At 36.7% G+C, this 25,884-nt stretch overlaps 1 protein-coding gene across 6 annotated transcripts; it reads right to left on the reverse strand.

Annotated features, from left to right (window-relative positions):
• Positions 1-701: 701 nt before the first annotated feature.
• Positions 702-24,127, reverse strand: myg1 (myg1 exonuclease). 6 transcript variants are annotated; one of them, XR_006928717.1, is made up of 9 exons: positions 23,741-24,122; positions 23,482-23,594; positions 17,354-17,513; positions 12,243-12,392; positions 10,099-10,221; positions 9,824-10,005; positions 7,623-7,827; positions 1,407-1,499; positions 702-865 (listed from the first exon to the last, which is right to left on the reverse strand). XR_006928717.1 is itself a non-coding variant. In XM_046875412.1 (8 exons), the coding sequence occupies exons 1-7, from the start codon at positions 23,831-23,833 to the stop codon at positions 7,641-7,643; spliced, it is 1,008 nt and encodes a 335-aa protein (XP_046731368.1). In that variant the 5' UTR covers positions 23,834-24,121; the 3' UTR covers positions 702-865; positions 7,623-7,640. The 6 variants fall into 6 exon arrangements, 5 of the variants coding, with proteins under 5 accessions (XP_046731368.1, XP_046731370.1, XP_046731369.1 ...); XM_046875412.1 differs by lacking the exon at positions 1,407-1,499 and having other exon boundaries at positions 23,741-24,121; XM_046875413.1 differs by having other exon boundaries at positions 774-1,499.
• Between the last annotated feature and the right edge of the window lie 1,757 nt (positions 24,128-25,884).

Below are 25,884 nucleotides of genomic sequence, written 5' to 3' on the forward strand. Positions count from 1 at the left end.
AGATGGTCGCACTTACAAGAGCATGTCAGATGTCTGAAGGTAAAGTAGTGACTATATACACTGATTGTAAGTACGCTTATGATGTTGTGCATGATTTTGCCAAAACATGGAAGCAAAGACACTTTAAAACAGCTGATAGAACGCCCATAGCACATTTTAATCTCATAGGCGACCTCTTAAATGCCGTTGTGAACTCTTTGCCAAAGTGGCCATAGTTAAGGTTAAAGGACATGCCACAGGTGAAAGTATTGGGCTTCTAAACAATGCAAATCATATTCTGCTGGTACCGTTAGAGATGTAAATGGGAAAAAAAAAAACTCTGCCTAAACTAGCTTAAATAGTGTTGGTTAAGCATTACCATGGGATGTCACACATTAGCATAGCTAAAGTTACACAGAAACTCAAACTCATCATACTGTATTGCTGATGTAGCTGAAACAACTAAGCTAGTGTTAGATTCATGTTTGAATTGTGCCAAAACTAACATACAATGACCTGTACAACATGATGCACTTACTTTTCCTGAGCAACCTTTCCAACACCTACAGATCGATTTCACACATGGCCAGTAGTAGGAAATTTGAGAAACCTGTTGGTTATAGGTGACAGACTCAGTAAGTGGTCAGAAGCATTTGCATGCGTGACCGAGAACGCTAGGTGAATTAGCATGTATGTGCAAATGATTGAGACGGAGAGTTTGGTTTAAAGTGAAATTATTTATTTGGACAATGACATTAATGTTTCATTTTGGCTTTGTTGTTACAAGGCTGGGTTTTTATTTTTTTGTGAGAATTGTTCCTGAATCCTGTCCTTGCTGAATATTCGTATTCCGGTCGGGACTGGCGAGCCATTCCATCATTCATACCTGGAAACAAAGAAAAGAACGTGAAGTCTGCCAAACTGGTAGGATCAAACTAAAGTTTTTTCTGCCTGGACCTTCAGTGGATTAAACATTTAGTTTTTTTTTTCTCTCTACTGGATTTAAACTTTTTCTTCCACTCTTTGATGAACATTGTTTTATATTTTTGGCCTTGAAATTGAGACATCGAACTTAAACTCAACTGGACAAAAAGGCTGATTTGAATGCAAAACAAAAAAAAAAAACCTGGAAAAATTAATTCTGAAATTAAGTGTGTAAAATTTATTATTTTACTGTTTTGTTTATTTGCATTCAGAATCTGAACTTTGATTTGGGTTTTTGAATTTTCATACACTTTTTGTTATTTTGAGTTTTATTATTCAATTCACTATTATTTTAGTACCAATTTAAAACTTTTGAGGAGTAAAAATTACCAATGAAAACATACTACAGTCTTTGCCCTACTGAATGACTCTTCTTTATTTTACTTTATTCTGTGTGATTAATTGATTAGAGACTATTATTTGATTATACTGTTATTGCTCACCTTTGCTCCGGTGAGACGACCCTAATCTGCTGATTCTGGTCCATAAGAATCCCCAGTGGTTAGCGTGGTTCCACAAGTGTTTTATGCAGTGACCTAGGGTTGGTTAGAAGAGTGCTACACACTAGTAGGACCGCGTTATATATATATATATATATATATATATATATATATATATATATATATATACATATATATATATATATATATATATATATATATATATATATATATATATATATACACACATATATATATATATATATATATATATATATATATATATATATACACACACACACACACACACATATATATATATATATATATATATATATATATATATATATATATATATATATATATACACACACACATATATATATATATATATATATATATATATATGTGTGTGTGTGTGTATATATATATATATATATATATATATATATATATATATATATATATATATATATATATATATACATATATATATATATATATATATATATATATATATATATATATATATATATATATATATATATATATATATATACATATATATATACATATATATATGTATATATATATATATATATATATATATATATATATATATGTATATATATATATATATATATATATATATATATATATATATATATATATATATATATATATATATATATATATATATATATATATATATAAATTAGATATATTTTAGAGTAGTCAATTGCAGCTTGTATAGCAGTGTACTCACTTTTGTTAATATTTTAAGAAATTTTGTTAAGAAATCCAGCGCTACTTTGACAGCTGTGTGTAGAGAGATGAAGAGGATTTACAGTATCTGCTCTTGTGGGATTTGTCTGTGCTGGTTTGGTCCTGGTTTGTCTGATGTATATATAATATAATGTGCAGGTTTGTGATATATTACTTCGTTGCCGCTTTGTTTTCGTTTTTTTTCCACAAAGAGAAAGATGATGAGAAGTGAAACGCGCTCCTGTTTATTCTAACCCGGCTTCTGTTCCGCTTTAAGCAGCTTCAGGCTCTTTGTCCACTTTGTCTTTTGGTTTGTGTGGGTATACTGTCTAGCCATGCCTCGCGTATTTCTTTGTGATGTTCATGATCAGCCTTTAGCAAAAGTGCCTATATCGAAAAAGGATAGTTGGGATGTATAAATGGGAAGTGTGCATGGCCTTTGTTAACAGCTTGGATTTGCTCCTGTTCGATGTTCCGCTACTCCACTAATACAGAGATCTGCTCAACCAAAACGGTATAGAATATGTTATTCTACAGACCATCTTTATTTCTCTTACAAATTCATCACCTTTAACATCTGGTACAATTTATGTAACTTTGAAACCATGTCTTGAATATTTGATTTTCAATGTACTTTATACTGCCCGGTTGGTTCAGTGCTGGAATTCCTCCAGGGACGGTTCGCCAAGGGTTGGCTCCGTCCACCCAAAAAATCTATGCGTCTGCCATTTCATGCCCCCGTGGCCGGGCCATCTCTGGGCGAGACCTGATGGTAACGCGTTTTTCTCCGCGGTACCCTTAGGCTGAGGCCCCTGTGCAACCTAGGGTGCCTGGGTGGGACCTGGCCGTCATTTTGGGGGCTCTTTCTGAACCCCACTTCGAGCCTTTATCCGAGGCATCTTGGAGGCACCTTTCAATCAAGACAATCTTGTTGGCCATCTGCTCTATCGAAAGAGTAGGGGACCTGCAGGCCCTGTCTGTGCCCCCCCTTCCTGGAGTTTACCCCAAGTATGGCAGGTGCCTTCCTGTACCTCCGTACAGGTTGTTACATCCCCAAGGTGCCCTCGGTCGTCCCACGACCCATAAGATTACAGTCATTCTCTATCCTCCTCCATTCCAGGCCCCAGACCAGGAGAAACTGAACCGGCTTTGTACGGTGCGCGCACCGGACACCTACGTACACAGGACGGGTCCTTGGAGAAGGACAGAGCAGCTGCTTGTCTGCTACAGCCCTCCCAGGAGAGGCCTCCTTGCTAATAAGCAGGCCCTAAGCAGGTGGATTGTTGATGCGATCGCGTCTTTTGAGTCCTCTGGTCTCCCCGCTCCTTTCGAGGCCAGAGCTCACTCCACCCGAAGTGTGGCTGCCTCAATGTCTCGGTTCTCTGGAGTTCCCTCCAAGACCTATGTGACGCTGCGGGTTGGTCCACCCCACTGATTGGGGAAGATTTCAATGGGCATGTAGGTAAAGAGAACAGAGGTGATGAGGAGGTGATAGGTAGGTATAGCCTTAAGGAAAGGAATGTGGAAGGGCAGATGGTAGTAGATTTAGCTAAAAGGATGGAAATGGCAGTGGTAAATACCGTAATTTCCAGACTATAAAGCTGAATTTAACAAATATTTTTATTTTTAACATAAATAAGCCGCACCTGCCTATAAGCCCACTGAAACTAATGAACTTTACACAGGCTTTAACGAAAGACACTAAATGCAATATGTTGAGCTTCTATTAGGAGCATAGCAGTATTTTGGGAATAGCCTGGCACTGCATTCTTCCACTATTACTGCATGTGTGGAGACCGAGGATTATGTCCTTTTTATTTTCTGATGCTCATTTCTAAGTTTCTTAAACTAACCCATAATACTGTTGCTAAGAAAAATAAAAAAAAGCACGAGTTTTGGAAACCCGTCTGTGCTTATATGATTTCTGTTGCAACTGGAGTTACCAAGCTCTCCCTTCACCCTGACTCAACATGCTACAACGGCTTGTATCTAAACAGTAGCCGACCAAGTAAGTCATTGTTCACTGTTTTGTTATTTATAAATGTATTTTCCAATTTAATAACATGAAACATAAAAATGGGGTGTCATTTTGAGAGTTGGAACGGATTAATGCCATTTTAAGTATTTTCAATATGGAAAACTGATTTGATGTGCAAGCAAAATGAGATACGAGCTCGTCCACGGAACGAATTAAACTCGTAGGTCAAGGTACCACTGTATTTCTCTGGGAAGTTTATCTTTTGTCATCGTCGTGCGCCACCAACGGTGGAAGTTTTCTCCCAAAACCGTGCAGCTCAGAACACAGGTGAGGTGCGTTTTTTTTATTTCCGTTCGGAAATTTCATTGGTCTAAATGTTATGTCGCTCAGTTTTTTGGCTTGAAGTTTGTGAAACCGGGAAAAACCCAGAAAAAAATCCATAAATTAGCCGCTTCGTTGTTTAAGCCACGGGGTTCATAACGTTGGATTGTGGTTTGTAGGATATTTTTGAAGGGGAAGAAGAGTGAGGACTGAAATAAGAATTAGATGGTGGAAACTGAAGGAGAAAGACTGTAGTGTGAGATTCAGGGAAGAGGTCAGACAGGGGCTCGGTGATGGTGAAGAGGTGCTGGATGATTGGACAACTACTGCTGAAGTGATAAGGGAGACAGCTAGAAAGGTACTTGGTGTGACATCTGGAAATAGAAAGGAAGACAGAGGCGTTATGGTGGAATGCAGGACAGCATAAAGAGAAAAAGGTTGGCAAAACAGAATTGGGATCGACAGAGTGAAGAGAAAAGTAGGCAGGAGTATAAGGAGATGTGGCAGCAGGTAAAGAGGTATGTGGTGAAAGCCAAGGAAAAGGCATATAAGAAGCTGGATGAGAAGTTGGACACTAAGCCAGGCAGAGAAACCGAGCTGGGAAGGATGTGCTGCAAGTTAGAGCAATAAAGGAGGGAGATGGAAATGTGTTGACTAGTGAGGAGAGTGTGTTGAGAAGATTTAGGGAGTATTTTGAGCAGCTGATGAATAAGGAAAATGAGAGAGAGAGAGAAGGTTGGATGGTGTGGAGATGGTGAAGCAGGAAGTGGATAGGATTAGTAAGGAGGAAGTGAGAGCAGCTATTAAGAGGATGAAGAGTAAAAAGTCGGTAGGACCAGATGACATACCAGTAGAAGCATGGAGATGTTTAGGGGAGATGGCAGTGGTGTTTTTGACCAGATTGTTTTCAAGATTTTGGAGGGTGAGAGGATCCCTGAGGAATGGAGAAGGAGGAGTGAGCTGGTACTGGGTTTTTAAGAATAAGGGAGATGTGCAGACCTGCAGTAACTACAGGGGAATTAAGTTGGTCAGTCACACCATGAAGTTATGGGAAGGAGCAGTGGAAGCCAGGCTGAGAGAAGAGGTGACAATCTGTGAGCAACAGTATGGTTTAATGCCGAGGAAGAGCACCACAGACGCCTTATTTTCTTTGAGAATGTTAATGGAGAAGTATAGCGAAGGTTAAAAGGAGTTGCATTGTGTGTTTGTGGATTTAGAGAAAGTGTACGACACGGTGCTGAGAGAGGAGTTGTGGTACTGTATGAGGAAGTCTGGTGTGTCAGAGAAGTATGTGGGTGTGGTGCAGGACATGTATGTGGTGCAGGACAGCGGTGAAGTGTGCAGTAGGAACAACAGACTGGTTCAAGGTGAAGATTGGACTGCATCAAGGATTGGCACTGAGCTCTTTCCTGTTTGCACTGGTTGACAGACGAGGTCAGACAACAGTATCCGTGGACTATGATGTTTGCAGATGATATTGTGATTTGTGGTGAGAGTAAGGCGCAGGTTAAGAAGAGCCTGGAGAGGTGGAGGTACGCACTGGAGAGAAAGGGAAATGAAAGTCAGTAGGAGTAAGACAGAGTACATGTGTGTGAATAAGAGGGAGGGCAGTGGAGTGGTGCAGTTGCAGGGAGAAGAGGTGGAGAAGGTGGAGGAGTTCAGGTACCTGGGGTCAACAGTGCAAAGTAATGGAGAGTGTGTTAGAGAAGTGGAAAAAAAAGAATGCAGGCAGAGTGGAGTGGGTGGAGAAGAGTGGCAGGAGTGATTTGTGAGAGATGGGTATCTGCGAGAGAGAAAGGAAAAGTTTATAGGACTGTGGTGAGCCCTGCAATGTTGTATGGTTTAGAGACAGTGGCACTGAGTAAAAGACAGAAGGCAGAGCTGGAGGTAGCAGAGATGAAGATGTTAAGGTTTTTGTTGGGAATGACGAGTATGGACAGGATTAGAAAGTAGTTCTTAGAGGGACAGCGCATGTAGGACGTTTTGGAGACAAGGGGAGGGAGGCAAGATTGAGATGGTTTGGACATGTGCAGATTAGGGACATGGGGTATATATCTATATACACTGGTGATCAAAATTAGAGAACAATTTATAAACAATTTAACAATTCTGAAATAATGTCATCTTCACTGCTGAGGGAGTTTTTGTCCTGTCTACATCATGCTACCAGAACACCTTTTCCACAAATTAATTAAGGCATTTAAAAAAAAAAAAAAAAAAAAACATTATTTTGCAGAACACACACTGATCAAAATTTGAGAATTAGATTAGCAAGACAAGTTGGTCATTCCAAATCTGTGATTTCAAGAATATTGAATCGTTACATCACCACAAACTCATTCAAGAAGGCTGGTATACATACAAGAGAGGACAGGATACTGCGGAGGATCTCAATGGGCAATCGTTTCCACACTGCAGTTGTAATTGCTCACCAGTTCAGCGCTGAACAGGGTAAGGATCTGTCTCGTCATACAGTGTCTCAACGTTTAAGAGCATTTGGACTGAAAGCCCACTCTGCATTGACCAAACCTCTCATTAGTAGAAAGAATCAAAAGGCTAGACTAAGCATGTTGTGTGGACAGAGGAGAACAGGTCCAAAGTTCACTTCAGTGATGAAAGCAAGTTTAATTTATTTGGGTCCGATGGGAAACATTATAGTCAGAGACAAACTGGAGAAAGACTGAACCCAAAGTGTGTAAAGAAGTCAGTGAAAAGTGGAGGAGGAAGTATCATGGTTTGGGGCATGTTTTCTGCAGCAGGAGTTGGGCTTCTTATACAGCTACATGGCAGAGTGAATGCAAATGTTTATCAGAACCTTCTTCAACAACATATGGTTCCTTCCCTTCGTAGACATCATCCTACCAATTGCTGTTGCTGATAACGTACGTTTTGTTTAATATTTTTGTTCAGTTGCATTGTTCATGCAGTCTGGCAAATTAAATAAAAGAATTACTAGCCAATGGCGACTTGTGTCCGTAAAAGGTTGTAATTCAAGCCATCACACTGTCATCTACAAAGCTTTCAATAATGTCACAAAAACAAATACTGTTTATAAAATATATTTGTACAAACATACCAATAATGAACATGCACACAAACTACATTTAATTATTATAAGTGAAACGTTGGTTAAGCATAGAGAAGTCTAGACTAACCAATAAAGCAAGGGTGCCTTAGCAAATATTTGCATTGCATCTGTAAGATGCCTCCAATGTTCTTCTAGCCATGTCAAGAACACCTTCCTTGGTTTTGTTTCCCCCAATGAAACCGCTAGAATGAACAAAGACACAATCAGGGATTCCACTGATTTGGGATAAGGCACTGTCCCTAATCCCATGCCAATCCTCCAGCAGCGACAGCCTGTAAATTGAATTTTTTTTTAATTAATGGATAATAGGACAATGTGTTATAGTTCATTATAGTAAACATTTTAAATGATAAAAACATTTACTTCATATGTAGACAGCATCACAAACCCATGGAAGCCGTATTTAAACTGTTACACAATAGTGAAAACACACCGTAGTCTAGAATATCTTTATATGCTACAAGAACACTGAACATTGACTGCATGCTAGGCCTTAAGTTTATATTCAGTTGGATCAAGAAGTATTTGTTAGGTTGGAAATAATATGCACTTCAGGATGTGATCATATTTGGTATTCTAAGATTTTGATTACTACACTCTGTGACTGAATAAAAAAAAAAGTAATGTTCTCTTTGTGTGTTTGGAAACCATAAAAGCGATTTACTTATAAGATATCAATAAGAATCAAAAAACTAATTGATGCAATGTATACATACTTTTTTCAGACATTGACAATTTATGGAATTTTGCCTATTCCAAAAAATGCACATAAAAACAAAATGCAAATCTTAATCCACCTTTTGTTTTTACAGTAGTTTTAGTATTATGTCGATTTTTTTTGGGTTGATATGTTTGCCAGATTTTCTTTTCTCCTTCATCTCAAAGCATTGAATAGTTAACTAATAAATAACACGTGATATAGAAAATATCTTAAATTAAACATTTATTGAGCAACACAAGTCTATCCAATTAGTGCACTTGTTAACAGGTTTTGGACTTAAAGGGGAACCCATCTCAGTGACAATGAATGTCCCTTAATTACAGTTATATCATAGAAAATGTAAATGTAAATAACATTTAACATAAAAAAAATTTTTCACACTATAAACTTGTGTGCTTAAAACCCTATTAATTTAGTTTTTCTTTTTTATAATTTCACAGTTAAAACACAAAATACAGACCAAACCAAATTCTACAGACAAAAATTGCCCTTCACATGTGTGCGGTTAAACCATGCAGGAGAATGTTATTCTTAATAAATTCTAGAAAACAAGTTCTTAATACCAGTGCTGAGATAGATCTACAATACCCTTTCCAGCTGCTAATTACAGTGAGGAAAATAAGTATTTGAACACCGTGCTATTTTGCAAGTTCTCCCACTAAGAAATCTTGGAGGGGTCTGAAATTGTCTTCGTAGGTGCAATGTCCTTTTCAGGTCATTGACCAGCTCCTCCTGTGTAGTTCTGGGCTGATTTCTCACCTTCCTTAGGATCATTGAGACCCCACGAGGTGAGATCTTGCATGGAGCCCCAAGTCCGAGGGAGATTGACAGTCATGTTTAGCTTCTTCCATTTTCTAATGATTGCTCCAACAGTGGACCTTTTTTCACCAAGCTGCTTGGCAATTTCCCCCGTAGCCCTTTCCAGCCTTGTGGAGGTGTACAGTTTTGTCTCTAGTGTCTTTGGATGTTAGTAGTTGGATTCTTACCGATTGTATGTGGTGGACAGGTGACTTTATGCAGCTAACGACCTCAAACAGGTGCATATAATTTAGAATAATAAATGTAGTGGAGGTGGACATTTTAAAGGCAGACTAGCAGGTCTTTGAGGTTTAGAATTCTAGCTGATAGACAGGTGTTCAAATACTTATTTGCAGCTGTATCATACAAATAAATAGTTCAAAAATCATATATTGTGATTTCTGGATTTTTTTTTTAGATTATGTCTCTCACAGTGGACATGTACCTACGATGACAATTTCAGACCCCTCCATGATTTCTAAGTGTGAGAACTTGCAAAATAGCAGGGTGTTCAAATACTTATTTTCCTCACTGTTCATCTAATAATCTGTTCTCTCACTGAATAACTGCATTTGCATATCTGCTGTTCATTGTGTAGATACTGTTCATGACTCTCAATCCTCCCTACAATGCAAAAACCCAAACTTGATGTTCAATTACTTTTGTATGTAAAGCACTTTGAGATTGAAACCATCCAACATGAATCTAACAATACCAAAATCCAACAATTTAAATTAATTGAGATTCACCTGTTGTGGAATGTGTTGAGTCCAGCTGGCACACACTGGACTCTCCACTGCCCATTTTGATCTGGATAGAGCACAAACTTGATTGTTAAATCAAGTTTCAGTTCTTTTTCCAGGGAGAAGAGATGGTCTTTCCAAGGGCACCCCCCTTGAGCCAACAAAAGTATCTCACCACTGGCATCCACCTAAGTATAAGTATTCTTAGGAATAAACATGACCTACAAAAATACATTTGTTTACTAAACATTATTTGTTTGTTTATTATTAATCTTTGTTACCTGATGCCTTGTTTGAATAGCAGCCTCCACTACCACTCTTGCTGGGAGCCATGCATTTTGATAGTAGTGCAACCGGCCTAAGAATTCTTCTCCCACCAGGGAGATGGCTTTCTTAAAACCCTCCTATATAACACAATAAAATGATTTTGAGTAACATTTGTTTTAAGTAACACTTGGAGTGGAAATGAAGCAAAAGAAATGATGGTACCTCATAATTAAGTTATGATTATTTTGTTAGACTGATTTGTTACATTTACTATAGCAAATTTAACAAAATAGTCTAATAAAATAATCATAAATATGCAAACAGAGATAATAATAGTAAACTGACTAGTACTGAATAATTTGGGAATAACTTGTGGTTGTGTTGTCTCATGTTCACCAGACTAAACTTTCACAATTTAAGTCTGATGAATTCCATCTTGGAATATGCCACTGCCAGCAGGCAAGAAAAGCCTGGTCATTCAGCTGGCCTTATTATTTGGGCACCTTATTTTGCTGAACCTAGACCTCAGAAAATGAAGCAACCCCAGATCATAACACAGTACCACCTAAGGCTTGTACAGTAGGCACTAGGGATGATGGGTGCATAAATGCATCTGCCACTCTTCTTTACCTGATGTAGCTAAACCCTTAGAAAGGGGTATTGACAACTCCCATGTTGCCCTTTACCTGACCAAACTGTGGAACCTGAGCTACTCTGTACTATCTACAAGTGAATATGACATGTTGGCCTATAGGGTGTTCGAATTCTAAGCAGTCACACCTGTGTTTATCCCCATTCATTTTCTCTGACAAAAACAAGTGCCAAATGACTTGAAGACCAAATGTCCAATTAAAAAAAGAAATTTCATATAAGCTAGGGCTGCAACAACTAAGATAAGATATACCTTTATTCATCCCATAGTGGGGAAATCTCTGAACAGTTAATTGATTATGCAATTAATTCTGAACGAATGCAAAAAGAATTGCAAGAATAAAGTCAGAATTGCCAAAAAAATCTTTAGAATTGCGAGGGAAAAAGTAGAAATTAGGCAATTTTTTTTTAACAAGGCGTAAACAAGCTTCTATAGGATTTAGGCCAAAGTCAATGACTAAGTTTCAAAAAATTGTAATAATTTCAAACAAAAACAAAATCTGTGTGTAATCTAAAATGTATTTATATAATTGTATGTATGATTTTTTTTTATATATTTGCATTTTGATGTAATATGGCAATTAAATGCATGAAATGGGTTTAGTTTTGACATATATTCTTGTATGCAATTTTAGGAATTAAATATATTTTTTTCTAAAAAGGAAACAAGGTATTTCTTTATTAAGATTTATGTCTTATGTTCTCTTGTATATTTAGCATTGCTCTTTAATAAAGAAAAATAATGTCTTATCCAAATTACTCGACTAATTGTTGGAATAATCTGTAGAATACTCGATTATTAAAATAATTGATAGCTACAGCCCTATTGGACAGTACAGGTCAACCAATTACATTTAAAAAATTAAAATTTTAGACACTGTTGTGGTTTACAGTGAAAGCTTATGCATTTTTACACCAATGTGCATGCATATTATATATATATATATATATATATATATATATATATATATATATATATATATATATATATATATATATATTTTTTTTTTTTTTTTAATTTGTATTTTTTTTTTCAATCAAACCTGTTTGCTTGCTGCGTTTCTCTATTACATTCTCTTATTATAGCATTTGTCTAATACAACAATTAACTTGTTTTTACTGTTTGTATATTTAATGTATGCATATATCATTTTATTATTATAAAAAATTAATTATATTCTAGAGGCGTATCTCTTCACAACTAAAAGTATCTATTTTTAAATCATAGTTATCAATCTGCCATCTGATATCATAAAACAATACAAATGTTTATTTACACAATTTACACCTTGCATAGTCAAATGCTTTTTTTTTTTCAGAAAAAAGCAACCCAGCAGGTGGCAGGGCTTAATCTTAGAAGATCGACAGTCTAACTGTTCAATTCTATATTGAAAACATATTAGTTTAATCATGCATTTTGTAAACAGGTTTTTCTTGTATATGACAAAAGAGTTGAACTTGGACAATGTACAAAGTATGAAAGGGATAAAAAATTTCCTTTGCTAACCTCTGTGTCCTGGAAGTCACTGTTCCACCATGGGTTAAGATGACTGACACGAGCACTGAGAGTTGTGCTAACAGTATATCGTGCCTCTCCATCATGCTGAGAAATCCCATTATCTACAGCATCCACTTCCTCAACAAAGTTTTCATACATCTAAAAGAAATGAATAATCAGCAGGTTAGAAGGATACGCATACAATTGCCATAGTATGGAACTATACCAAAAAAGGCTATTAGAAATAGCCTGAAATTCCAAAATACTAGACATGGCCATAACTGTAACACACAATATTTCAACTAGGCTGTTTTTCAGATTAATGCATGCAAGATATTTAGGCATTCTTTCGTTATTAGAAATTATTTAAATTGGTAGGTGTTCCATGCATTCTGTTGGAGAATATTGCATTATTAGTGGTGCTCTTCCAGATACTAGACAGGACCAGTAAAAGGAACAAATGCTCAATAGAGAAGGTTCTGGATGCCTTATTTAAAGACAGTGAGCCCAAAAATCTGGCATTACCCAGTGAAGCAAATGGGAGACACTTGGATACTTTCATGTGCAAGTCTAATTTAAACTGTTATACATTCCACTCTAAAAATAAGAGTTTCTCTTTTCCTGTAGTATAGCTCACTCATAGGACACAGAGACCGTCTCTGTTACCCAAGCTAAACAAAAGAAATGCACAAAATCTCAAAGCTTGTTCTAGCAATTAAGGTAACAATTAGATAATGGATGACTGATATTATAATTATTTACAGCTGAAAAAGGTAGCTAATAAGTTTGTATGTGTGTGCTGGATTTGGTTAGAATGCTAAGAAAGCTTAATTGTCATACTTTTTACCCTTCTTATTTTTGCTAAAATCCATCATTTAAGGGATGCAGAAAAATACATTGAGAAGCCTCTGAGCTTCCAGGCCAGCTACACATTAGGTAATTTACATCTAAAGTGCTTTTTGGACGTGAAACTACAACTGATTAGGGATATAATATACTTTACATAATAAAGGAGGACATCATAACATTTTATGGCCACATTATTTATACAAGCATGTTGGTTTCATATTCTTCTAATGTGGATTTCCGTTTTCTAAAATTCCAATGCCAAAAATAGTTGGGACATGTGCAAAATGTAAATAAAAGCAATGTGATGATTTGCAAATCTTATAAATCAATATTCTATTTACAATTAAACAAACAACAAAAAAAAAACATTAAATATTTTAACTGAGAATATAACAGTCAGCAGCTGCTCAACAGTCCTGGGTGTCCTTTGTTTTATTTTGTTATATAATTCACCAAATGTTTTGAAATGGTAAAAGGTCTATACTGCAGGCAGGCTAGTTCAGCACAATGACTCTTCTACAACAAAGTCATGCTATTTAATAAATGCAGTATGCAGTTACCTTTGTCTTGTCCAAATATGCCAAATATAAGTCTTCCCTGAAAAGGACGTTTTCTGGATTGAAGAAATTGTGGCTCTAAAACCTCTATATACTGTTTAGTATTTATGGAGCTTTTCCAAATATGCAAGCAGCTCATTACCTTTGCATGCTGATACCAAGCCAGATGGTCCCTCTTCTCTTTACCATGGTTGCCAAAAAGAAATTTCACAGAACAGTTTTCTACTTTGTCTCAGTACATTTTTGATTAGCTTAGGCTACATAGCGAATTGCAGCATTTCTGGATCATGTTTACACATGCTGCTTTCTTTGTCTGATAGAGATGTAACCTGCATTTGTGAATCACATATTCATAGACAATGATTTCTGCAGGTGTTAACAAGCCTATGAAGTGACTTCAACTACAGAATCATGACTGCTTTTAAATGCAGTGCAGCCTAAAAGTGTCACAGGCATCCAATATTGATTTTCACCCTTGTGCAAAGAGAATTTCCAGAAAAGAATCTCCAGATTCTTTAAAATGTTTTATTTTAGGTGCTATAAATGATTAAATATATTCAACTGGTTTATGTTGAGAAACCTTATTCTAAAATGACTCCACAATTTTTAGACAGTTGGTCGGCTGCCGTCACGACTGCTCCGGCTACATTTTTGGCCATCTGGTGCCATTAATGTATGCAATTAAAATGCCTTGATTTTAGTAAGGTTAGTACACAGTCATAGCCATAAATGCAATGGTTATAATTGGCATAATTTATTTCTGTGTTTCGGTTTTCGGCCTTGCTTTCCTATTTTTTTTCGGTTTTGGGTTTCGGCCAAGAATTTTCATTTCGGTGCATCCCTACTAAATATATATCCCTATATACACATATATATACACACACACACAAAAATTATTTTAGTAATTGGACTACAAGCCGGTACTTTTTCCCCCGCACTCTTTAAACCCCGCGGCTTAAACAACGAAGCGGCTAATTGATGGATTTTTCTGGGGGTTTTCCCGGTTTCACAAGCTTCAAAGACCCATAACATTAGACCAATGAAATGAAAACAACGACTTTCTTAGTAGGCTACTGTTTAGTTTAGATATACAGTTTAGTTTTATATTATATTTGCGTGCGCTTAATAGTCCGGAAATTACGGTGTGTGTGTGTGTGTATTATATTATATTATATATATATATATATATATATATGAAATTTTTTTTATTTATTTTTACTTATTTTACTGCAAAAATAGAAACTATATCAGTTTTATTTAAAACATCCTACAGCAGATGAAATACCGTATTTTCCGGACTATAAACTGCTACTTTTTTCCCCCCACTTTGAACCCTGCGACTTAAACAACGAAGCGAACGTTAGATCAATGAAATTGCCGAACGAGTTCAGGTTAACCAATGAAACTCTATATTAAATCGCCCTCTCACTGAATCGGGCCGCACCACATCATAAATATGGACGATGTTCCTCTGATGTTTGACCTGCCTCTCACTCGGACTGTCTACAGGAAAGGCAAATCATTCGTCACGCTGAAAACAACCGGGCATAAAAAAACGCACTTCACCTGTGTTCTGAGCTACACAGCATCAGGAGAAAAGCTTGACCGATGGTGATTTTCAAACGCACAACGAAGCCAAAACAAAAAGGAAGGAAGTGAACAATGACTTTCTTGGTAGGCTACTGTTTAGATACAAGCCGTGTAACAGGCACTGTCTTTCGTTAAAGCCTGTGTAAAGTTCATTAGTTTCAGTGTAGACTGAATTGTAAAATTCAGTGGGTTCAGTAACTTAAGCTACCGTAATGTCCGGACTATTAAGTGCACCCAAATATATTGTACTTTATTTCTACGTAATTTCCGGACTATTAAGCGCACCCAAATATATTTGGGTGCGCTTAATAGTCCGGAAATTACGGTAGCTTTAGTTATTCTAAAATCTAAAATCAACCACCTATTCATTAGACCCTCTTCCAAATTAGTTATTTAAAGACTGTCTGTCAGTTTTTTTGCCTTTTATCACAAATATCATCCTTTCTTCTCTTACTTCTGGCATTGTTCCCAATTTCTTTGAAACTGCATAAATAACTCCTATGCTCAAGAGGTCAGGTGGTGATCCAAACAACTTTCTACCATTTTTCTCTTAAAATTTTTAAAATCTTCTCCTCCTTTCGGCTTCCCCCATTAGGGGTCGCCACAGCGGATCAACTGTCTCTATACCCCCCTGTCTCCTAGATCTGCCTCTCTGAAACCAACTACCTGCATGTCTTCCCTCACCACATCCATTAACCTCCTCCTTGGCCTTCCTCTTTTCCTCCTTCCTGGTGGCTCCATCCTCAGCATTCTTCTACCGATATACCCCATCATCCCTCCTCTGTACATGTCCAAACCATCTCAAATAACGCCTCCCTTGCCTTACACCCTACATGTGTGGTCACTCTAATAAAACTTGTTTCTAAACCTGTCCATCCTCGTTACTCCAAATGAAAATCCCAACATCTTCAGCTCTGCTACCTCCAGCTCCACCTCCAACGCCTGTCTTTTAGTCAATGCTACTGTCTCTAAACCATACAGCATAGCAGGTCTCACCACAGTCCTATAAACTTTCCCTTTCACTCTTGCAGATACCCTTCTATTACAAATCACTTCTGCCACTCTTCTCCACCCACTTCACCCTGCCTGCACTCTTTCTTAACTTCTTTAAATCACACACTTTTTATTACTTTGCACAGTTGACCCAGTTACATAAACTCATCCACCTTCACGACCTCTTCTCCCTGCAACTGCACTACTCCACTCCCTCCCATTCTCACACATTTCTCAAAAATTTATAAAAACAATTCCAATCAGGAATTCCAAATCAAATCAGGTTTTCATACTCACTATAGTACTGAGACTGCACTTGTCAAAATTTCTAATGATCTTTTGGTAGCAGTTGATTCTGGACTCTTGTCGAAATTAATTCTTCTTGACTTAACCTTAGAGTTTGCCACTTTTTAAAATGAAATTCTATTAGATACAATTGCAGTCTATTGGAATTGTAGATACTTCTTAGGCTTGGGTTACTAATCTCTTTTGTCATAAACAGTTAGGGCAGTTTAAATTGAAATCTTATGCATCACTGAAGCTGTCCTGCAGGGCTCAATTCTGGGCCCTTATTATTTATCATTTATTGCCATTTGGATCTATCTAGTATCTATGGAAACATGGTATTCAATCTTCTTGTTATGCCTATGACACCCATCACTTTCACCAATCACTTTCTTGCATACTAAGCAGGCGGCTTCAAATGCTTTGTTGGCAACTGACCTTAACCAAGTTTTAAGCAAAGTATCACTAAACTTGCACTTCCCTATAGCTGAAAAATAATTGATGTATTTGGTATCTGAGATTGAATAACTCCAATAATGGAGTATGAAGCAAAAAAAACACCACCACCACCACGGAAACAAAAAAACATTAAGTGCTGCGGCACTGATTTTTTAATTTTAATTTTTTTTTTTTACTTTGAAACTGCAGAAACCCTGTGTATTAAAACTTCACTATGCATGCTAATAAGCATGCTATCAATGCTGAATTTAGCCTTACCATATTTACTGACTAATGCATTAGTAGTACTTTGTAGTCAAATCTATTGTTTTATAGTTTTCTATGACAGCAAAATCTAGCCTAATAAGTTTATTTTATACAAAATTTGTATGCTTTTACAGAAATTACCTTATCAAAAAGGATCTCCAGCTGCCTGTTGCCTTGCTCCAAGCCTGTAAGATGGGAAAGTATTTGACGACCAAAGTGAAGATAAACCAAACCAGCTGAGCTCAGCCTGGTTACCCATGGCTTCTCTGGGCATAAGCTGTTGAAGGTCTCCTTAAAGGACCTGGGGAAAAAAACCAAATTTAAATTCACAAACAAGCATGTCTTAATTCTAAGAGCAATCCTTGACAATAAACTTGAGCTATAATTTTATATAAGGAATGCAATTCATTTTTTCTTCTTTTTTTTGCAATTGAAATTGCAATCACTGTAAATTAGACTGATACTCATAACGTAAAATCATATTTAATGTCTATTAAATATGAAATAAAAAATAATGTTCAATGCAGGTAATGTTTATTCATGACACTTATTATCTATAACTTAATTTCTTTTTTAAACATTATCATCTTTAATAATTGACAGTAAAGCTCAAAGTGTCTTCTTTCCAAAGATATTAGACACATAGTCTCAGATGAATGGAGATGTTTAGGAGAGATGGCAGTGGAGTTTTTAACCAGGTTGTTCAACAAGATTTTGGAAGGTGCCTGAGGAATGGAGAAGGAGTGTTCTGGAACCGATCTTTAAGAATAAGGGAGATGTGCAGACCTGCAAAAACTACAGGGGAATTAAGTTGATCAGTCACACCATGAAGTTATGGGAAAGAGTAGTGGAAGCCAGGCTGAGAGAAGAGGTGACCATCTGTGAGCAGCAGTATGGGTTCATGACAAAGAAGAAGAGCACCACAGACGCATTATTTGCTTTGAGAATGTTGATGAAGAAATATAGAGAAGGTCAGAAGGAGATGCATTGTGTATTTGTGGATTTAGAGAAAGCGTACGACAGGGTGCTGAGAAAGTTGTCGTCGTATTGTATGAGGAAGTCAGGTGTGTCAGAAGTATGTAAGGGTGGTGCAGAACATGTATAATGACAGTGTGACAGCAGTGTGAACGACAGACTGGTTCAAGGTGGAGGTTGGACTGCATCAAGGATCGGCTCTGAGCCCTTTCCTGTTTGCAGTGGTGATGGACAGGTTGACGAACAAGGTCAGACAGGAGTCTCCCTAGACTATGACGTTTGCGGATAATTTTGTTATTTGGGGTTAGAGTAGGGAGCAGGTTGAAAAGAGCCTTGAGGTATGGCGCTGGAGAGAAGGGGAATGAAAGTCAGTAGTAGTAAAACAGAGTACATATGTGTGAATTAGAGGGAGGGCATTGGAGTGGTGCGGTTGCAGGGAGAAGAAGTGGAGAAGGTGGTACCTGGGGTCAACACGGCAAAGTAATGAAAAAGGGAAAGTGTGTTGGAGAAGATTGTATACAGTGACAATAATGGCTGTATGCTGAGTTATTTTCAGGACAGTAAATCTATACTGCTATACTATATAGCCCACAAAGCTATTGCAAGTGTCCTTACCAGAACCAGAAAATATGACCACATTACTTGTCGTATTCAGTTTACACTCACTCCCAATTAAATCTGACATTGATTACAAAATACTACCTCTTATGTATAATAAAAAACAGTTTGCCTAATTCTGACTTTTCTTCTTTGCAACTCCGACTTTCTTTAGCCAACCGGGCAGCATCACTCTCTCTATAGTTCCAGAAAGCTTTACACATTGAAAATGAAAAAGGCTACAATCAAAATAACTGCATGGTATTAAACTAAACCTCAGATTCCTGGAAAGAACTCTGTCTAGAAATCGGCTCTGGAGGAGACGAAATAACACAGATGAAATTGGCCACGTTCATACGCCAACAGCTTCAAACTACAGGCTGAAAATAGGGTTACTGGTGGATGCACCAGAAATGTTACGAAAAATAATGTCGGAATCAAAAAATGGAGGAACAGGGAGGTGAGGGGCAAGGAAAATAAGTTTCCTAGGTTTGGGATCATTTAAAACTGAAACAAAGAAAACAACATACAGTGCATTTACCCTTTTAAAGACATTTGAATATGATTGTTATATTTTATTTATTTTTGATTTCATTATTTATATATTTGTATTCTGATGTAATATGGCAATTAATTGAATTCAATCGGTTTAGTTTTTACAGATATTCTTGTACTTTCAGCAAAATATAAATTTTTCTTAAAAAGAAACAAATTACTTGTTTTACTTATTTTAAGAGACCTGTCTTAATTTCTCTTGTATATTTAGTTTTGCTTTTTAATAAAGAAAAACGTATTATCCAATTACTCAATTTATCCAAGGAATAATCGGGTAGAATATTGATTACTAAAAAATTAGACAGCTGCAGCCCTAATTATGATCCAAAATGCCTACTTCGATAAAAAGGTGCAGGCTATTTGATGATACATATTTGTTGACACATGACACAATAGGGACTCCCACAGGGACTCAGACACAATCTTGGTGTACACGTTTAGGCTTAAAACACATTTTTTAGTCAAGGATTTTGTCAGTGGGGTTTAGGTAAAGGAGCATTTCTAATGGGCTCATGGATATAGTGTTTTGTTAAACTGGGATATTTGTAGGCTGTGCACTTTGTTTTTGTGAAAGAATATATTAAATTTTACAACCTTTCAGCAGGCCAGAGGGCCTGTACATTATTATTTAATGTACACATGAGTGCATTTAAGTTAAACATTTAAGTTTGAATTGTAATTTATTTTATCCTGTGCATTGTTGCAATGTGCTATAAATAAATATATTCATAATTTGTAATTGATTTATTCTTTGAAACTTTAATATTAATTTATGCAATTGAAATGCCGTGATTTAAGTAATGTTAGTACACAGTCATAGCCATAAATGCAATGGCAATAATAATTGGCATAATTTCTTTCGGTGTTTCGGTTTTCGGCCTTGCTTTCCTCTTTTTCGGTTTTCGGTTTCGGCCAAGAATTTTCATTTCGGTGCATCCCTAAAAAAACATTAATGAATTTAAATAATAAACTCATAATACAGATCCATTAGTAACAAACAAATTAAAGAAGCGATACTGGATCTATAAGTCTACTGGAATTGCACCATCTGAGATTGCAATACCCTACAGAGGACAGCTGAAAAGATCATTAGAGTCTCTTTCCCGTCGATCACAAACATTTATACGGTGCATTCACAAATGACAGCATTGTGGACTCAATGCTCAGAGCCCTGAGGAGTGAGAATAGGAATCTTGCCCAAGTGGGCTATCAAAAGGCTCGAAACAGCCCTGCTTATGTAGGATGTTATAGACACTGGAGAGAGAGAGAGAGAGAGAGAGAGAGAGAGAGAGAGAGAGAGAGAGAGATATGACAGCGTGTATTGGGATGTGTGGGAAAGCGGAGGTTGCCAGGTGAAGGCGTGCCAATCCGCAAGTGTGCACAGGTAACGTGTGTGTGTCCTAGCATTAGTACAAGAAAAGGAAAGCGGCAGGGCAAAAGTGAATAAAAAATAAAAGAAATCTCTGTCTGTTAAACCACCACATGTCGTCTCTTTCTTCCAACCTGGAACCGGTGAGATTTGTTAGAGATTTTTCATATTGCCACGTGATGTAGCAACTTGAATTTAGCAAATCTTGCACAGTACCGCTCTCTGCTCAGTGTTTGTTATATGGCGAGATTTTAAGATCACACTGGTAGCGGGTTTTTTTGCTACCAGTTTAGTGTCTGCTCAGCATCCATTTTCACCTGGTCTCCACGACGCACGCCAAAGAGTCACGTCGCACGAGCACTGCCTAAACTAAAACTATCTGGTCTTCTTTTGTTTTGTTACCGGCACGAAAAATCTGCACGATTGCGATAAAATTAATTGTGCAGCGTTAATACACATTCATGTCTTTAGCACCACTCATTGTTAAAATTCAATTATACTGTAAACATTCTGTTTTGCACACCTCTTGATTTGTTTTTTCTGTTTTGCACAATGTTGTGTTTATGTTTGCAAGTACACTTTGTCTATTGTTCTTGTTTGCACATTTTACTTTATAAAATTAAAAGGTAATAATAAGTTATGTATCTGTCCCACACAGTCTTGTATTGTCTGGTGCACTGTCTTTTGTCTTGCACTGTTTGCACTCAGTTGCACACGAAGCACATTATGTGGCTAGGACAACTTACTTTAGTCCTTAGCTCGGTGTTCTTTTATGTAGCTCTATGTTGTGTGATGTAACACCAGGGTTCTAACTATCACATACAACTTACTTACATGCGATTGTAATCAGGTCACCCTTTATATAAATATTTTTCTACCTTTTATGTAGAGCTGCCTAATGTGATTGGAATGTGGACCTTTTGGCCTTTGCTCCAAGGGCTCTTGTGGTTTTCTCTTCCTTTTTAAGGTTTAAGGATTTGAAAGGATTTGCATTTGAAAGAACAGTGTACTGTAGAACACCATCAATTAAACTTGATGACTACAGCACCAAAAATCATTTTCTGATGTTGAGTGATGTTCTTTTCTGCAATAAAGGATCCTGCTGAAAATGCTTCTAAAGCTCCTGGTATTCTCTGCAAATACCAAACAGTTCCTAAGATAGAAATCAAGAACTATCAACAACAACAAAAAAAAATATTATAAATCATTCATATGTATAGTACATTAGGAACGTATTCAGTCCCTATTTACTATGATCAATTTTGTCATGTTGCAGCCTGGAAAAAATAACTGGGAATAAAAGCACTCTCTAACATTTACACCATCAATAAGCATAGGATGATTTCATTAACCTTTTTAATGATAACATTTTAAATATCAGCCAAACAAATCCTGACTAATAAATTATTTTTATAAATAACTCTCTAGTTAACACTATAAGTTAATAATCATTTACAAGTTTTACTCTACTTTAAATCCCTTTACGGACAAAATGCAGCTTAAGTCACCAATGGCTAGTACGTTTTTTAATTTTTCCTTACCAGACTTTATGAAATGCATCAAAATTGCAACTGAACAAAAATGAAACAATCATATTTTATCAGCAACAGAACTTTGGAGGATGAGGTCTGGCTTCTGTAGAAACTATAAAAAAACGTGGTCATCTACTGCAGCACATGCAGTGACTATCAGTTTTGGATTCTCCACATTTGCACCATTAGCACAAAATCCAAAAAGCTTTTGCTTAGTCGTCAAATCCAAATTTTGACATTTAGGATTGAATGCATTCAGTCCCACCATCAGCATGAGCATGTGACAACTCTGTGACTGAGGCAAGATGATTTAAAGGCAACCCGACATAGCTTCATTTTCTGTCACAAAAGAATCAGTTGCACCATCAATCATAAATAATATGAATTTTGACTCTTTCCTTCCATATCCTGTAAATCTGCAGCAATATTTGAAACAGTTCAGTTCAGTGGAGGACATCATCATCATACATTGGGGAAAGGTCCAGGCCATTTTTTTCCTTAAGCATAATTAGTGGCTTAATCTGAAGGAAACTCGATTCCTATTTTGCAATATAATATAGTGTATTCATTTTTACAGAAAGCTCACATCTCTCTGCACCGTCACTTTTCATTTTGAGTTTAAAATTCTTTTGCTATTGCAGATTCCTGAGGGTCTTTGCTTAAAGTCATCATACCATCATGACAAGATGCATGTTGTTTACTGTTTGAGCGCACCGTGAGATTTTCACATATGAAACTGCAAGACCCTGATATAAAATCATTTTTACCAGCTGTTAAGATTGCTACTGCAGTATTTAGATATCACGTGTTCCTCCTGATCATACGAAAGCCTCAGTTGCATGTATTATTTAATTGTGAGTCAATTTGGATAAGTGCATATGTTAAATATCATAAATCCAATGTAAAGAGAGAAGTTGCAACGTATTATTCACAATATATTTGCACCGAAAGATGAAAGGAGACTGTGGGTGTCAACAGTGATTCTACAAAAAATACAAACTACATATTGCACTCCAGCAATTCAAAAATCAAAGCACATCGTGGGCTGTAACAACTATAAGAGTGATTAACCCCCTAAATGCAAATGAGATTGCAGGCAAAAAACAACACTAGTAAACAATAAACTCCAGTTAAATCAATTAAATAATTAAATAATGACGCAACGCTGCTTCTTTGGCATATTGGTAGACGACAATTAGACATCGTTTTATATATATATTTTTTTACTTGTCTGAAAATACCTTTGATGATGGTCGTATCGGTGTTGTTTTTGATCGTAGACTCCGCCAACGTCGACCACAATATCACACTTCGCCAGCTCAACAGGGTCACGAGTCCGAATTATTTCGGCATCCTTGTGGTAAACAAAATAAAACACTTTAAAAGAAATACAATGTTAAAGAGCAGTACATTTAACTAGTTCTACAGTTAGTAAAGCTATACATTTTTTATTAATCTGTGAAAACAACGAATGCATAAAAAGTAACGAGTAAGGTTAACCTTGTAATCCGGCAGCTGACGTAAAAGATAGCATGCCAAAACTTCATCACAATGAAAAGTTCCGTCGTGTGTGCCAATTTTAACAGGATACATTTTACTAAACACCGTCCTCGTGGAATATGGGTGTTGCCGTTGAATTTTAAATCTTTTCGAACTACCTCACTGGGAAACTGATACAATTCTAAAATTGTAAAAAAAATACGTTTAGAATTTTAAAATCTGAAATACTATTACTAAATAAGGCAACATGTGCAGTAAATTATTACGACAGTTTGTCCTCGTTCCCCACCAATATTGTTGCATACGACCCTCCTAATATTCGGTGGTTATCTGATTTCGCATCCCTTCCCGATTTGCACCGCGCGTGGGCAACAATGAGACTGCAGTGTCTAAATTCGCTAATTAGTTCACTCGTCCACTCGTTCACTCATTCTCTAATCTCTACATAATGCACGGCAGTTGAGTTCACTACAGGATGTAGGAAAAGCGAATGAAAATGAGAACGCCGACACTGACGCAAATAGTATGCGCCAGAGCAGAAAGGCTGTCGTGGACACTTGCGTCATAAACGCCATCCACATCACTTGTATTAATAATATTAATAAATGTGGTGTATCTTAAAACATACGGTTTTTTATGACTTCTTCACTCGTCAGACATGTATTGTATGTACATAGTAAAGAGAATAAAATTATATAAACTACCTTAAATATAAGAATTAAGTTATTATATACAGTATTCTTGAAGTTCTTATTTCTATAGCGTTTTTCACAATTGACATTGTATCAAAGCAGCTTAACCGAATGTAAGACTTATAGAACAACAAAAAATAATTATAAGTGAATTATGTGTATTACACCCTGATGAGCAAGCAGGGGTGACTGTGGCAAGGAAAAACTCCTTTAGATGGTATCAGGAGAAACCTTGAGAGCAACCAGACTCACAAGGGGAACCCATCCTCATTTGGGTGATATCAAGTGTGATTATACATCCTAAAAAAAAAAAAAAGTACTGTTAGATTTTTATCATGCCCAAACGAAACTTAATTCTTGGAGAGGTTTTCCGTACAAACTGCGATGCTTGTGGTGCCGTTTCTGATCAGGGAAGAATCACACAGCACGGCTTATATTCTTCTTCCATTTATTGCAGGCAACAGAAACACACATATACATATATATATACATATATATATATATATATATATATATATATATATATATATATATATATATATATACACACACACACAGGCAATTATACAATTAAAATATACAATTTATAAACAATTGAACAATTCTGAAACAATGTCATCTTCACTGCTCAACAGTTGAAGGAGTTTTTGTCCTGTCTATACCATGCTACCAGAACACCATTTCCACAAAATAACTAAGGCATTTAAAAAAATATATATATTTTGCAGAAAACACACTGATCAAAATTAGAGAACAACAATGACTGTAGCATGGAAAAAGATTACAACAAAATATTCTGAAGGTTACAACAGTCAGCAATTAGTAGGAAGTATACAGGCCTCTACTCTGAATGACTTCAGCACATCTGCAGCCAGAGGACAGCAATAGTCTCTCAAACTGCTTTGGTGTGATTTTGGTCCACTCTTCTTCCAGTCTCCTCCACAGTTCGGTGACTGTAGTGGGTTTCTTGGCCATAACTTTGTCTCCAAGGATAACATGGAGAGTTGTCCTGCATGAACACTGCAGGCTGATTGGGTGATAAACGCAGGGAAGGAAGCATATGTTGTTAAAGAAGGTTCTGATAAACATTTGCATTCACTCTGCCATGTAGCTGTATAAGAAGCCCAACTCCTGCTGCAGAAAACATGCCCCAAACCATGACACTTCCTCCTCCATTTTTCACTGACTTCTTTACACACTTTGGGTTCATTCTTTCTCCAGTTTGTCGCCGAACATAATGTTTCCCATTGAACCCGAATAAATTTAACTTGCTTTTATCACTGAAGTGAACTTTGGACCAGTTCTCCTCTGTCCACACAACATGCTTAGTCTAGCCTTTTGATTCTTTCTGCTAATGAGAGGTTTGGTCACTGCAGAGTGGGATTTCAGTCCAAATGCTCTTAAACGTCGAGACACTGTATGACGAGACAGATCCTTATCCTGTTCAGCGCT

The sequence above is a fragment of the Silurus meridionalis genome, chromosome 19, assembly GCF_014805685.1.
Source record: "Silurus meridionalis isolate SWU-2019-XX chromosome 19, ASM1480568v1, whole genome shotgun sequence".
NCBI classification, from domain to species: Eukaryota; Metazoa; Chordata; class Actinopteri; order Siluriformes; family Siluridae; genus Silurus; species Silurus meridionalis.